This window comes from Berghia stephanieae, chromosome 12 (genome assembly GCF_034508935.2).
Source record: "Berghia stephanieae isolate SIO BIC M18660-M18661 chromosome 12, UCSD_Bste_1.3, whole genome shotgun sequence".
NCBI classification, from domain to species: Eukaryota; Metazoa; Mollusca; class Gastropoda; order Nudibranchia; family Aeolidiidae; genus Berghia; species Berghia stephanieae.
In genome coordinates, this window is record NC_088371.1 from 33,860,320 (window position 1) to 33,877,819 (window position 17,500).

Sequence of the window (17,500 nt, forward strand, 5' to 3'; positions counted from 1 at the left end):
ACGATAGTTGATGAGCTGGGATTGAATTCTAAGCTCTGACACGTGTGAATCATATCACAGGTTCCTTCGTATGATATTTTCGTAGCAGTTCCTAGTGGACGCGTCTCGTTCTTCATAATGTCATCACTTTCCATCAATGAAATATTACTAGAATAACTATTAATACTCTCGTTCACTGTATTATGTCTTATACGAAAATAATTTAGTTGATTATGCGATGATGATGATGATGATGATGTCTTGTTAATATGAATAATGTCTGACTTGGCCGTAACGTTATTACTTTTATAAGCAGTAGAACGATGTAAACAGCGCCACCCCGGGTTAAAATTTCCAAACATCATAAAATTGATTGACCAGGCCAGGGCAAACCTCGTACTCTGTGTCAGTAAAACATGAAGAATTTGGAAACAGCCGCAGGGACCGCTTTGAATGATAACATTCTCCATGATGGATGTTGGGTCTATCTTCAGCACTGAAGTTGCAACAGTATGGATTGGATTTGGATTGGAGCGGTGAGGTAGATATTTCAGTCGATACAAAATGTTGGTCAAAGAACTTTCTAGATACTACATGAAATATTATATAAATCTTTTACAAGATTACTTACTTTTTAAGTCATAACGAGATTAGAACAATCGAGCTATGAGAATGACAGTCTCTTTTCTTAATACATTACCGTACTATAATAATATTAACGTGTGAAATGAGCCTAAAGTGTTATTTCCTGGAAAATGTCCTGATAGTTCGTGTCATAATCATGATGGTTATTAGTTTGGAAATCGCTCGATCCCTCTCTCTCTCTCTCTTTCTGTCTTGCCATGGCTAAGATCTGCAGCACATAGGAGAAGAAAAAAAATCAAGTGATATATATATATATTATATATATATATATATATATATAATATAGATATACATGGAGCATAGATGAGTCCTTGGAAAAGGCCCTTTACTCACACGTTCTCTCACCTTACTCAAGTGTAAAATGAGTACCTGGTCATTAACTCTGTCGGAATATATTGTAATATCGCCTAACAGGCGTCATGTATAGTTTTATATGTTACGAGTTGTTGTTGGTCAGGGACCCTTTATGAAGCGCTTTGAGTACGCTTAGTGGATATTGCCCTTTATAAAAGCTCAAGTTTGCACCCGGTAACTTTTATCGTTGGTTTGAGAGTATTTTGATTACAAAATGGAGCCCATCAAATTTCCGGTTATCAGACCTTGCAAAAAAATAACGTGTTGTTGAAAATTGTCGGTTTCATCATAACGAATGTGACGATTTTCTTATGGGTGGTACGGAGAGGGTTAAACAAAAATAATAAACAAAAATCACTCACATTGATGTAACACTCAAACCAGTAATGAACAGGAACTAAAACACAAACAACCGATTGATTCTAGTCACCATATCTGTACGGTGCGCATGCAGTCTTGTGACCTACTTTTATTCAATTTCTAAACATGTTTATTATCACTGAATGCAGATGACAAAGAAATTAGTGTGCCATAGGTTATAAACCAAAAAGCAGATTGATTACAACCTCTTCAGAACAATTTATCACATGGCCTTGATAAGTTCTGACAATGATAACAATATATATATATACATGTCCCGTCCTACATGTTAAATGTTGCTGTTGACCAGGGACCTCTTATAAAGCGCTTTGAGCACATTTAGTGGATATTGCTCTATATAAAGCTCATTTATATAATGGGGGCGAAGTGGCCGAGTGGTTAAGGCATTGCATTGTGACCCGGAAGGACCCGAGTTCGAGCCCCGCTTCGGGCACTTTCGTTTTTTTTCCTTTAGCAAGATTATTAACCCCCAATTTGCTCACTTGGACAACATGGGTGATCCCTGTTGACATCATACATCATTTTTGATGAATTATCTATATTCCTTCGTGGAATGCCTAGGTGACGATGTCTTATGATGTCGTGGTGGAAAAGGCATAATTTTATATGTGTATATATATATATATATATATATATATATATATATATATATATATATATATATATATATATAATATGTGGCCCGCCGTCTTAAAGCATTTTTATGTCAGGATGGACTAGGTGCTGGAAATTTAATTTATAGCTTCAAATATAAAATTTGGGTTTGATTTCTGTTCAGAACGATGGAGAATAAAACAATTTCTTTAATTACAATAAACTAATGACTAAATAAATAAATAAACAAATAAATTAATAGCTAAATAACTAAATAACTAAATTAACCAATCAATCAATCAATGAATAATTAAATTAGTAAATATATATATATATATATATATATATATATATATATATATATATATATATTATATATATATTTAATGCATTTAATGCCGACTGATGAAATGAGGAACCTGGAAACGTTCGTTATAGCTTAAAAACTACGTGAGTGAATCTATTTATTTTTATATGCTCTAACCTAAATGATCGAGTAGTACTCTCGTATATACAAGTACCCACTAACACTCATATATATATATATATATATATATATATATATATATATATATATATATATATATATATATACAGAGAGAGAGGAGAGAGAGAGAGAGAGAGAGAGAGAGAGAGAGAGAGAGAGAGAGAGAGAGAGTTATAGTATATATAAATGACATTAGAAAAGAAAATTATGGATTGCATTGTAACGAGTGTGACTATTTCTCTATAGAAGAAACTAAATTAACGCCACCCAGCTCTTTGTTATTCTTTAATTTTAGGCCAGACATTTTTATGAGTAGTTTTCACTAAATTCTGTCAATCAGACTATAAACGTTTAAAGTTACACAGATCTAGTTTTGTGTTTTGGTATGTCTTATCCGGTTGGTGGATGTTATGAGAGCTTATTATCAACTAAACGAATACTACTACTACTACTACTCCTACTACTACTACTACTACTACTACTACTACTACTACTACTACTACTACTACTACTACTACTACTACTACTACTACTACTACTACTACTACTACTCACTACTACTCCTACTACTACTACTACTACTACTACTACTACTACTACTACTACTACTACTACTACTACTACTACTACTACTACTACTACTACTACTACTACTACTCTACTACTACTACTACTACTACTACTACTACTACTACTACTACTACTCCTACTACTACTACTACTCTACTACTACTACTACTACTACTACTACTACTACTACTACTACTACTACTACTACTATAATATAATAATAATAATAATAATAATAATAATAATAATAATAATAATAATAATAATAATAGTAATAATAATAATAATAATATTAATAATAATAATGACCATGATGATGATGATGATGATGATGATGATGATGATGATGATGATGATGATGATGATGATGATGTTGAGGATGATGATGATGATGATAATAATAATAAATAGCATTTCTACAGCGCGTAACCATGACGATGTCATACTCTATGCGCTTTACATACCATAGCATCAATAGTCAGTTAACAAACCAGAGCAGAGTTGGTGACTCCATACAGCTCCACAGATGAATAACACTACAATTGCCTTTTCCGAATGTTCACATAAATTCAACATCATCCATCGTGGCTTGCACTCTTGAACACGTTGCCGGTCACCTGTCTCCACGAATCACGATCCTCTGCGGTGCGCATGAAATCTGTGTTACTTTTAAAGTCACATTTGGCCATTCTTAGGTTATTTATATAAGTCATCTTTGTCTTCCTCTAGCTCTCTTTCCTTCGATCATCCCAGATGTTACCAACTTTTCTATTCCGTCTCTTCTCCACACATGTCCCAGAAACCGTAGTTATGGTTACGGTTTCACATAAATTAATAGGGATTTAATCCAAGATTTATAGACCAACACGAACTGCGGGCTTATCTGTCATCTGCATTTTTTGCCAAATTGGGACCTAAAATTTGCCAAAATTTGCCAACCCCCCCCCCCCCCAAATTTGCCAAGAAATTTGCCAAAAAGACCAAAATTTGCCGAGGAGAACTAAGCGTTTCAGTAAAAATTAACACGCGACACAGAAAAAAAATATATATAAAAGACAATTTATTACATTTAAGGAGGCTACATTTATTTTTAAAGATTTTAAAGGATCATTATCCGTAGAGAGTAGCTTCCCTTGGTTTGGGTCCAGGCAAAGCTGCAACATTTCTCAAGTTTCGCACTTTTTTTTTTTCGTTATTTTGTTTTCGCTTCTTTTTTATTACCCCAAAATTTGCCACGCGATTTGCCAATTTCCCCAAAATTTGCCACGATTTGCCAGTTTTGGGAAATTTGCCAAAATTTGCGGATCGCCCTGATATTTGCGGCCGCAAAAAATGCAGATGACAGGCTTATAGAATGTAATAACATTTCAGTATTATTATCATACACGAGTAGGCGCCCTTTCAAAACGTCCTATGTCACATCCAAATAGAAAATGAGTAAACAATCTCAAACTATAGATAGTTCGAAGATGACGTCATTCAGGTCTTTGTTATTGTTTTTTGCCATCCGCGTTTATGAGTAATGCTCACTGAACTGTATTAACCCGACTATAAACGTTCATGGATACACACAGTTTTGTGTGTTGGTCCGTTGTACTTCTGGATGGCAATGTTATGAGCTTCTTAGCCAAGCGGATACTATCCATATTTTGGACTCCATAGAATCACGACAGAATATAATTTAGAGTTTCCAAACACCCAGGGTATAGGTAGTATGAAGTTGACGTCACACAGGTCTTTGTTATTGTTTTTTGCCATCCACGTTTATGAGTAATTCTCACTTAACTGTAGTATACATACTATTAAAGTTCATAGTCACACAGTGTTTTGGTCCGTTATACTTCCGGATGGCAATGTTGTGAGCTTCTTAGCCAAGCGCATACTATCTATTGTTCTATAGATAGTATGCGCTTGACTAAGAAACTCACAACATTGCCATTCGGAAGTATAACGGACCAACACACAAAACTGTGTGTATCCATGAACGTTTATAGTCAGGTTAATACAGTTCAGTGAGCATTACTCATAAACGCGGATGGCAAAAAAACAATAACAAAGACCTGAGTGACGTCATCTTCGAACTATCTATAGATAGTATGCGCTTGGCTAAGAAGCTCATAACATCCGGAAAACTATGTGTAACCATGAACTTTTATAGTCTGGTTAATACAGTTCAGTGAGAATAACTCACAAACGAGGATGGCAAAATATAACAATAAAGGTTTGAGTGACGTCATCTTCGAACTATCTATACGGCACACAGGACAAGTATTTTCCTCTTTAAGTCAATAAATAAATGACAAAAAATTGCGGTTGTCTTCGAATGATGAAAATGGGACTTAGCGCGTTTTGAAGTCGTCTACTCAGATTCATGTCGATGTTAACTCACTCAATCCTAACACTAACACCGACTATATCCGGTGTTTACCCGGGTTACTTTTACCGACTCCATGCTTATTTATTACATTTTTATGAGACAAATTATAGGCGTAGTATCAAAGATAATGTTTTTAGTTTTTACATGTTAATGGTAGTTGAATAAAACTATTTACGTACATGCTCGAATTTTGAAAAGTAGAAAAAATCTCTAGGATTGAGTGAGTTAATCAGTTAAATGCCATAGAAAGACACGTATTTAAAATTTTAACCAGAAAACTCGTCCTTCAAATACTAATCAACTTAAATGATCTTCATCTTGGCAACAACAAAAAATACAAAAAAAAAAACAAACAAACAAAACCCTCTCAAACCTGGGGCCTGATAGAAGACTTCGCCGAGGTTCCAGGTTTTTTGAGTTTTTGCCAAGATGAGGATCATTTATTTAATCGATCGATATTTGAAGGGCGAGTTTTCTGGCCAAATTTTTGAATACGTGTTTGTCCAGAGTACGGCAGTTAACGAGTTAACTCTCTCCTTACCGGCCATTTTTAGAATTTCTCCCGAAAATTCACACCCATCCGACACAAAAATAGACTTTTCCTAATCAAACAAAAAAGTAACAAGTGCATTCTATAGATAGTATGCGCTTGGCTAAAAAGCTCATAACATTGCCATCCGGAAGTATAACGGACCAACACACAAAACTATGTGTATCCATGAACGTTTATAGCCAGGTTAATACAGTTCAGTGAGCATTACTCATAAACGCGGATGGCAAAAAACAATAACAAAGACCTGAGTGACGTCATCTTCGAACTATCTATACAGAATGTTGTTCATCAAAATGATGTCTACAACACAGTGTTTAGTATTTATAGCTGTAATAAAAGCATTTCTTTACATTTTGTGATTTACAAAAGAAACCAGAATGAGAAAATTGTCGGTTGCATCGTAACAAATGTTACGATTTTCCAAGCCTACAACAATGGATTCACAGACAACAATAATAATCAGAGTCAACTGACTCTTATTATGTTACCAGCTGAACGTTGTGTGACGGCTGTCGTACCCTGAAAACAACGCGTATGTAAAATTTTGGCCAAAAAATTCGTCCCTCAATTCAATTATCGATCGATTATAATGACCCTCATCTTGGGGGGAAAAAACCCCCAGTTGTTTCAGAGCTTTTTTTTTTTTTAAAATTTAATTTAATTTAATTTAATTTTTTTTTATTTTTTTTGTTGTTGCCAATATTGGGGTCATTTTAATCGATTGATAGAGTTGAGGGTCGAGTTTTCTGGCCAAAATTTTAAAGTCGTGTTTGTTTGTTATTTTTTGTAAGGGGGGGGGGGGGGTTGTTGTTGTTGTTTTTGTTGAATTTGGGGTTTTTAAACTTTTTTTTGTTGTTGCTTTTTTTGCCTTTTGTTTTTTGTTTGTATTTGTTTTGTTTGTTTTGTTTTGTTTTTAGAATATGTCAGTTAAGGTGTCTGAAAAGTTATCTAGGTTAAAAAAAATGATGACACGTTTTCGTCTCGTTGATGTACTCGTGTTATTTAATATAAATGGAACACATTTGAAGTTAAAGACCTTTCCATTACATAATTTATATTACATTGAAAACCGATTAGACGGGAAATAAATGTTTAAAATTCCATTTATCCATCCCATAGTGGAAATTTATTGTCTTTAGGGTCTATTAATTCCAAGGGAATACGTAGTCGTTAACTAATGGGGCAGCGTGGCTCAGCGGTACGGTCTATGCTTCGTACCCGAAAGATAACCGAGTTCGATAACCTGCCGCTGCCCCCTAGCTCAATTTGCGGCGCTGTACTGCGGCTAACATCTGGGTTATTCCATTGTTCCCTTGGATTAGACCCTAAATACACTATGGGATGAATAACGGGAATTTTAATTTAATTTATTTATTTAAAACAATTCATGTTCGTCTTTAGTAAACCAGATTGGTGCTTTAAGCGCCATGGTTGCCAAATTTGTTAAAACCTGGCGTTTTTTAATTTGCTTGGTATGCAACAATTGACTTCGATATTTTGGCCTTTTTTTCTATAATACAAATCACTTAATACCACCTATATATCACTTTTATAGAGAAATCAACGCCAGTTTCACAAAATATACAAATTTTCACCCTTAAACTGGCAAAAGCAGGTCATTTTATTTTTAAACCAAGATATTATTTATGGCAATGGGATAGAAGGAACGAATTTGACGTCACCAAGCTCTCTGTTATTGTATTTGTTGTTGTTTTTTAGCCAGCCATTTTTATGAGCAATTCTCACTAAATTATATCAATCAGACTATTGATAGTTCGAACATGACGTCACTCATGTCTTTGTTATTGTTTTTTTTTTTTTTTTTTTTTTGCCATCCGCGTTTATGAGTACTTCTCATTAAACTGTATTAACCAGACTACAAACGTTCATGGATACACACAGTTTTGTGTGTTGGCCAGTTTTACTTCTTCGCCACGTACATACTATCTATAAACGTTCAATGTTACACATGGTTTTGTGAGTTGGTACGTTACACCAAGCTGGTGGATGTTGTGAGGATTTTGGCTAAACGGAAAGCATCAATAGAAGATTAAGATTTATCATACAACATTTTTATACGCATTTTTTGCAGGAAAAAGTTATGCTTATAAAAGTGGGTTTTTGTTTTTTTTAATGTCCAGCCCTTTTAAGTAAGGTCAAATTGTCCAGCCCCTTTGGCATTTTTATGTGTGTGTCTGACAACCCAGTATTTGTGACACTTTCGTCTCAAAACGGTATTATATTAGGGAGATAGTATAGAGAGAAATTTTGGATTCATGACCGACCGGAACTGATTTAATTTTTAGGTCAAAAGCTCTGGGCTGCTGTAATTCTGCCACAGTGTCATAGGGATAACTGGATACATAGAGTTGTTGTTATCATGTCACTGTCATCATTATTATAGGGAATGATATTAGCGGAAGAGTAGTAGTGTTCCTTGATTGGACGTCACCCATAGTCTGTGACGTCACAGTCGGAAAAATAATTAGAGAGAGATCGTCATGTTGGTTGTGCGCATGCGTCTCTCGTCCTCGCTTCCGCGTTGTCGTTGTCATCATGTCACTGTCATCATTATAGGGAATGAGATTAGCGGAAGAGTAGCGTCCCTTGACTGGACGTCACCGGGGGAGAAGTTATTTGTAAACAAACCAACTACAAGTCAAGCGCTCCAAATGAAAAAATTATTATTCATATTTCTGTACAAAAATGCATATAATAATCAACGTTTCCGCCGGTGACGTCACAGACTATGGGTGACGTCCAATCAAGGGACGCTACTCTTCCGCTAATCTCATTCCTTATACCCTTGAAGTACCTACCTATCCAACTTCTCTATATTATAAGTAATTAATCATGCCCGTTCTCCCCAGTACCCATCTCTGTCACACCTGACAATGGAATGTATTGACCCCCTCTCTCTCTCTCTCCTTAGCGTCCTGTCCAACCTATTTTATCTAGTAGTATAAGTATACGCCTGAGACGAGCTTCGATGAGATGAAATATTCCAACACAAACCTCGATGTATGATTACTTCAAACAAGAAGCCAAATACAGAGGGCGTACACCAACTTCACTTTCACTTCCATCAACATTGAATCAAGATCTCAAAAAAATATCAAATACATTTTAAAAAAACAACCGAAGAACTGATTTCAACAACACAAGGAAACATCCAATTGCCTCAGCATATTAACACACATGATGACATCCAAAAGCTAAGAACACTTGCACTGGACAGAAATTTATGGAGGCAAATTACTAATGGGATACTAGTAGAAAACGGTAAGGGCTGCCTGAAGCCGATGATCGTAAAATACTAACGAAAGAGTGAAAATGGAAAGGCTTCGTATGGGAGCAAAACAGACAATGGACGTTTCGGGTACAAACCCTTCGTCAGCACAGCAATACACAAATAAACGTGGAAAAAAATTAAAATATAATGAAAAATAATGAAAAATAAAATGAAAAATAAAATGAAAAATTATGAAAAATAACTTGTACCGATACAAGTTACTTTTCATTATATTTTAATTTTTTCCACGTTTATTTGTGTATTGTTGTGCTGACGAAGGGTTTGTACCCGACACGTCCATTGTCTGTTTTGTTCCCATACGAAGCCTTTCCATTTTCACTCTTTCGTTAGTAATGGGATACTAGAAACAGACGACACAATCTAAGTCTAAGTAACACACACACACACACACACACACACACACACACACACACATTCACGGCAAGCGTCCAAAGAGACAGCGCAGTCATATTATTAATTCATTAGCCTATAGAGCCAGTTGTGTTCCTACTCTCGATACCGTGTCTACACTGTTATATTAAAGTACCCATCTTAACCTGAATATATATATATATATATATATATATATATATATATATATATATATATTATATATTTATATATATATATATATATATATATATATATATATATATATATATATATATATATATATATATATACCTTGTTTATTCACTATACTGTATTTAAAATACTATCTACGCTAAGACATTTAATAAAGTTTATTTTTGAAACCAACTTATGACAACACACGTAACATACCTTATGAATACACGCTATACCACCCGATCTGGAGGTATTCCTATAAAGGACAGAATCTCAGACTTGCCAAATTGAAAACTTCAAATTTAGTCATTTTAATGTCAATTTTTAGTAATTTGACAAGGAAATTCGTAATTTCTGAAATTGTGTATGAACAACCACAATATATCATTATTATTATTATTATATTATATATTATATTATTATTATTATTATTATTATTATTATTATTATTTTATTATTATTATTATTATTATTATTATTATTATTATTATTATATTATTCATTATTATCATTATTATTATTATTATTATTATATCATCATCATCATCATCATAATTATTAGTATGTAGTAGTAGTAGTAGTAGAGTAGTATAGTAGTAGTAGTAGTAGTAGTAGTAGTAGAAGTAGTAGTAGTAGTATAGAGTAGTAGTAGTAGTAGTAGTAGTAGTAGTAGTAGTAGTAGTAGTAGTTGTTGTTGTTGTTGTGGTTGTTGTTGTTCTTCTTCTTCTTCTTCTTCTTCTTCTTCTTCTTCTTCTTCTTCTTATCATTATTATTATTATTATTATTATTATTATCATCATCATCATCATCATCATCATCATCATCATCATCATCATCATCATCATCATCATCATCATCATCATCATCATCATCATCATATATTATATTATTATTATTATTATTATTATATATTATTATTATTATTATTATTATTATTATCATCATTTAAGTATTACTAAGAATAAAAAATTCGTAATTTTCCATAAACTTTCGTATTTGGCCATGAAATTTTTCTAAAATTCGTAAAATTACGAAAAACTTGTAAGATTCAGCATGTATGGAATCTCATAGTTCAGTGGTTTTCAATGCACCACGATAATAATATGTTATTCACCCTTATAGGAAGCCGTGTCTCAGTGACACAGAGCATGTCTAATCTACAACCCATTGTGATGATCGAGGTCATGAAAATTGAATTTATAGCCACAAATATCAAACTAGGAGCTGATTCCACTTCGCTAAGGTGGAGGATAAATTTGACCCTCCGTCTCAAAACGGTTTTATGTCGGGATGATTCAGACCCCAGAAAGTCAATTTAGAGATAGAATGATGAGAAATTGGACCTTAGATGCTTTTGTAAATAAAAAAAATAGTATTTATACTCCAGCATGACGTAGAGAAATTAAACCCAAGTTTGATATTGGTGGCTATAAATTCAATTTTCCTCATCGAGTGGATCCCGACATAATACCGGTTTGAAACGGTGGGTCACAAATTATATAATTTCTTGCATTACACACGACTCGAGGTTCCGTTTTAATAATAATAATAATAATAATAATAATAATAATAATAATAATAATAATAATAATAATAATAATAATAATAATAAATGGCATTTATATAGCGCTTTACCCCGTTGTCACAGGCTCTAAGCGCTTTACAGTGATATAAAACAAGACATATTACAGTGAGACAAGTCTGAAGGAAACGTGATACGAATTCAATTTAACAACAACAAAATATGAAAATAATATTGCAACATTATGACGTAAAAAGAAAAAAACTTTAAGCGAGATTTGAACGTTGTCAACGAATCCGAGCATCTCACGTGTGACGGGAGAGAGTTCCAAAAATGGGGGGCCGAAAATTGAAAAGACTGTTCACCTATTTTACGCAATGGCTTAGGTTTGACAAGGATTGATTGGTCACTGCTTGAACTCAAGTTTCTATTGGGGACATATATGTTTAGAAGGTCTTTAATATAGGAGGGACTGTTCGTGCTCAGGGATTTGTAGACAACAGTACAAATCTTATAGGCAACTCTTTTTTCAACAGGAAGCCAATGTAACTCACGGAGAAGAAGAGTTGCTGACGGGTATTTTTTGTTATTGCGTACAATGAGCCTGGCTGCGTTATTTTCTCGTCATTCCATGTCTAAATTTACTTTTCTGAGTCTTATTCGTCCCAATATGATTCCGATTTGAGATGTGGGTCACATCTGTGATTTGTCTGTGTAAAGTTATTGATTAATTTATGTCAGTTGTTTTGATAAGACGCGGTTGCGAGTTTATTCATTCAAATGGCTGTATAAAAACAATTTTAAAAATCTGAGTGACGTCAATTTTGTTTCCCCCCCCCCCTTCTCTCTCTCTCTCTCGCTCTCTCTCTCTCTCTCTCTCTCTCTCTCTCTCTCTCTAATATATATATATATATATATATATATATATATATATATATATATATATATGTGAGTGGTTGGTGGGTACTCGTAGGTACGAAAGTGCTCGATAATGATGGTTAGAGCTAATATAAAATATAAATTGTATCACTCACTTATATGTGGCCAAGACATATGTTTCTGTGGCTTTCGTCCACGTCTTCAGTTGTTTATGCCAACTGAAGACGTGGACAAAAGCCACAGAAACATATGTCTTGGCCACATATAAGTGAGTGATACAATTTATATATATATATATATATATATATATATATATATATATATATATATATATATATATATATATAACCAGTCAGTGAAACAAATAACAGACCTGTTTATCGACCAAGTGGTGAAAGAGTTCATCTTGAACTAGTTGTTCGAACTGTGTTGTTTTCAATAACTTGTCAATATTGACCAACCAACCAACAAGTTTTACAACGCCCGAGACTAAAATGTTACTCCGGAGGACTGTACACATACAAATTTTATGCAACTGATAGTCCGGGGGACTGGATACATACAATGTGTAACTGATAGTCTGGAGGACTGTATACATACAATGTGTAATGATAGGCCGGAGGACTGGATACATACAATGTGTAACTGATAGGCCGGAGGACTGGATACATACAATGTGTAACTGATAGGCCGGAGGTCTGGATACATACAATGTGTAACTGATCGTCCGGAGGACTGGATACATACAATGTGTAACTGATAGGCCGGAGGACTGGATACATACAATGTGTAACTGATCGTCCGGAGGGCTGGATACATACAATGTGTAACTGATCGTCCGGAGGACTGGATACATACAATGTGCAACTGATAGTCCGGAGGACTGGATACATACAATGTGTAATGATAGTCCGGAGGACTGGATACCTACAATGTGTAACTGATAGTCCGGAGGACTGGATAAATACAATGTACAACTGATAGTCTGGAGGACTGAATACATACAATGTGTAACTGATAGTCCGGAGGACTGGATACATACAATGTGTAACTGATCGGCCGGAGGACTGGATACATACATTGTGTAACTGATAGTCCGGAGGACTGGATACATACATTGGTAACTGAAAATACGGAGGACTGGATACATACAATGTGCAACTGATAGTCCGGAGGACTGGATACATACATTGTGTAACTGATAGTCCGGAGGACGGGATACATACAATGTGTAATGATAGTCCGGAGGACTGGATACCTACAATGTGTAACTGATAGTCCGGAGGACTGTATACATATATTGTGTAACTGAAAATCTGGAGGACTGGATACATACATTGTGTAACTGATAGTCCGGAAGACTGGATACATACATTGTGTAACTGATAGGCCGGAGGACTGGATACATACAATGTGTAACTGGTCGTCCGGAGGGCTGGATACATACAATGTGCAACTGATAGTCCGGAGGACTGGATACATACAATGTGTAATGATAGTCCGGAGGACTGGATACCTACAATGTGTAACTGATAGTCCGGAGGACTGGATAAATACAATGTGTAACTGATAGTCCGGAGGACTGGATACATACATTGTGTAACTGAAAATACGGAGGACTGGATACATACAATGTGCAACTGATAGTCCGGAGGACTGGATACATACATTGTGTAACTGATAGTCCGGAGGACTGGATACATACAATGTGTAATGATAGTCCGGAGGACTGGATACCTACAATGTGTAACTGATAGTCCGGAGGACTGGATAAATACAATGTACAACTGATAGTATGGAGGACTGGATACATACAATGTGTAACTAATAGTCCGGAGGACTGGATACATACAATGTGTAACTGATCGGCCGGAGGACTGGATACATACATTGTGTAACTGATAGTCCGGAGGACTGGATACATACATTGTGTAACTGAAAATACGGAGGACTGGATACATACAATGTGCAACTGATAGTCCGGAGGACTGGATACATACATTGTGTAACTGATAGTCCGGAGGACTGGATATATACATTGTGTAACTGATAGTCCGGAGGACTGGATACATACATTGTGTAACTGAAAATACGGAGGACTGGATACATACAATGTGCAACTGATAGTCCGGAGGACTGGATACATACATTGTGTAACTGATAGTTCGGAGGACTGGATACATACAATTGTACTGATATCGAGACTGGACATAATTGTGTAACTGAAATCCGAGGACTGGATACATACAATGTGTAACTGAAAATCCAGAGGACTGGATACATACATTGTGTAACTGATAGGCCGGAGGACTGGATACATACATTGTGTAACTGATAGTCCGGAGGACTGGATACATACATTGTGTAACTGATAGTCCGGAGGACTGGATACATACATTGTGTAACTGATAGGCCGGAGGACTGGATACATACATTGTGTAACTGATAGTCCGGAGGACTGGATACATACATTGTGTAACTGAAAATACGGAGGACTGGATACATACATTGTGTAACTGATAGTCCGGAGGACTGGATACATACATTGTGTAACTGATAGTCCGGAGGACTGGATACATACATTGTGTAACTGATGGTCCGGAGGACTGGATACATACAATGTGTACTGAGGGAAAAGCGGACCTGAAACGAAAATGAATGCGCTCAGTTTAGAGCTTAACCCCCATACCATAAGCCGATTTGTATTGACTGATTTTAAAAACTTACCTCTGCGGGAGAATCTCTCCAATGTCCGTTTGTCTTTCGTTGTTTTCGTTTATGTTTGTTTATTGTTGTTGTTTTTTGTTTTGTTTTGTTTTTGTTTTTTATCTAGTAAATAAAAGTCACAAAACAAGCAGCCAAAGGTTGAATGAATATATGAAAACACCTGAACACAACGTGAGTTTTCAGTCACAACGAAAGGGGAAAACAGGAAAGTAAAATAATTTATTGAGCTCTTCGCAGTTCGCACGAAAACTAAAAACGAAGTAACACATTGCCAGATCAGCCATGAGCGTTCCGTTTCAATGCACGACACATGATCCTCTTCCAGGACTGACGGCCCACGCACAGCCGACACCGGCCTATCAGCGTGTTGCCTGAGTTGCGTCTCGGTTAATGCTATCTATACACATGCTGACTCGCCGGGGATCTGGCGTGGAAACGAGAAGGCCCACGAGTCTCGCTGATAGCACTTTAACTCTCTCTCTCTCTCTCTCTCTCTCTCTCTCTCTCTCTCTCTCTCTCTCTCTCTCTATTCCTCTCCCTCTCTCTCTCTCCCTCTTTCTTTCTTTCTTTCTTTCTTTCTATATATATATATATATATATATATATATATATATATATATATATATATATATATTATATATATATATATGAGCCAAGTCAAAAGGTGCCCGCCTGATACCAGTGTTAAGAAAATTTGATTTTTACTTAAGTATGGGCTGTTCTCATTGGGTTAATGCTTGTAATCAATTGATAATATGAAGAAGAGATAAAATGAGATAACTCAACATACTCTGTTCAACATAATATGAAATAAACAACTTGAAAGTGAAATTTGAATGCTGTTTGGCATGTGCTTAAAACGAGGTCAACGCATCACCTTTTTAGAAATTATGTAGAAATTAAATGTGATGTTTTAGCTCACGTGATTGAAATTTGACTAATAGTATAAAGTCAAAATTTACTTTTAAACGCAATTGCAGTATATTACATATCTAATTAAGTTTCATATATAGAGTTCTTAAAAAGTTGGTGTTGCTTGTGACCTTTGGTGTCATCAAACACAGCACAATACTAAGACTCGACACGAAACTTTAAAGCTCATGTTTAATGTTTATAAAATGTTTTATTATGAGGGGAAAAAAGCATAGATTTACTATCTGAACTCAAATCTTGGAGTAAATGTATACCGTTTTGCCGATATTGAGGTTTATTGATTTTGGTGTCATTTGTCACAAGCAACACGGCATGCGTGAACACGTGGAAGTTTGTTTCGTTAAATGGCGATTCGCAATTTTGATCCACCCTTCTTACCAGTCTTTGAAGCGTAGCAGGTCTCCATGCAGAAAAGGTAAGTTGAACTTTGGTGTCATCGCTATTTTACATTGTCACAAGCAACACTTGATATTAGATATTACAAAGTGCCACCAAAAAATTATGTTTTCAGCTCTTATTCTATTTACAAATATGATATTATGACATCTCACATAAGACTGTGATTTTGACACAATTAATTATTTCCTTGTAATTCTTACTTTTTATGTTTCAGGGTTGTATCAATCAAGAAAAAGACAAAACTCAACCTTTTGACGAATCCAGATAAAAGAAGGGTTGTCAAGAAATTTGATTTGATTTACTATTAACACACTAAATTACTACAAACTAGCAGATTTGAGCAGCGGATGTTACCGTATGGTTACATGAATTCATTACCATGGCTGATATTTATCTATTGTTTGTGTGACTTATGGTACTTTTTGTGACCATTGGTGTCATTGGTTAAAATGTCACAGGTGACACTTAAGTTTGAAGTTTCTAATGTATTTCTGTTTTCATGTTCTTCAAAGCTTGAAATGTCATTGAATTACATTTTAACAGCTATATTACATGTGTTCAGTTGCTTTTTTTGATTTATTGAGGCAAAATTGCGTTCTCTCGCCGATTTTGACCAAAGTTATAGCAACAATGGTATTACTAATTTCTAAGTATATTTCCACTTTGAAAGTATTTAGTTTCTTAAAATATTATTGAATTTCATTTTAGAGTAGGTTATTGTGCTTTTTTGACTGAAAATAATTATATATTATGGACGAAAGTGTGATTGGGTGTTGCTTGTGACATAAGTAATGGTGTCACCGGTCTTATGTCACAAGTCACATTCAGATGCTCTAATTTCCATGTATATTTCTATTTTTGAAGTCTTTGGTTTCTGAAATATTATTAAATTCCATATTTAACTGTGGTTATTACACTGGTTTGACTGAAATTAATGATATATTGTCGAAATTGCAATCTGGTATTGCTTGTGACATAAGTAATGTCATCGGTCTAATGTCACAAGTGACACAATGTCGCTAAATAAGATATGCTTTGGTCACATTATTTCCCAACATTTTATTCCAAAAGTTTCTGAACATTGCTGGTAATAAACATATGCAATATTGTTGTTGTTGTTAATGTACAAACATTTATGTGAAATAATATATTTGCATTCTATGTTGCTTGTGACCGATGACACCAAAAAGCAACATTTTCTCCAGTAGTTGGTAATATTATTGTACTATGATTCTTGTTGA

At 35.0% G+C, this 17,500-nt stretch overlaps 1 protein-coding gene across 1 annotated transcript in view; it reads right to left on the reverse strand.

The window, feature by feature from the left end:
- The window catches only part of LOC144957755 (solute carrier family 22 member 4-like), a 16,693-nt gene extending 1,472 nt beyond the window's left edge, over positions 1-15,221 (reverse strand). Inside the window, exons 1-2 of the mRNA XM_078889151.1 lie at positions 14,928-15,221; positions 1-832 (exon numbers count right to left, since the gene is read on the reverse strand). The exon at positions 1-832 is cut by the window's left edge and continues 1,472 nt beyond it. Of these exons, the coding sequence (XP_078745277.1) occupies positions 1-449 (449 nt within the window). The 5' untranslated portion in view covers positions 450-832; positions 14,928-15,221. The remainder of the gene's footprint in view (positions 833-14,927) is intronic.
- Positions 15,222-17,500: the final 2,279 nt, after the last annotated feature.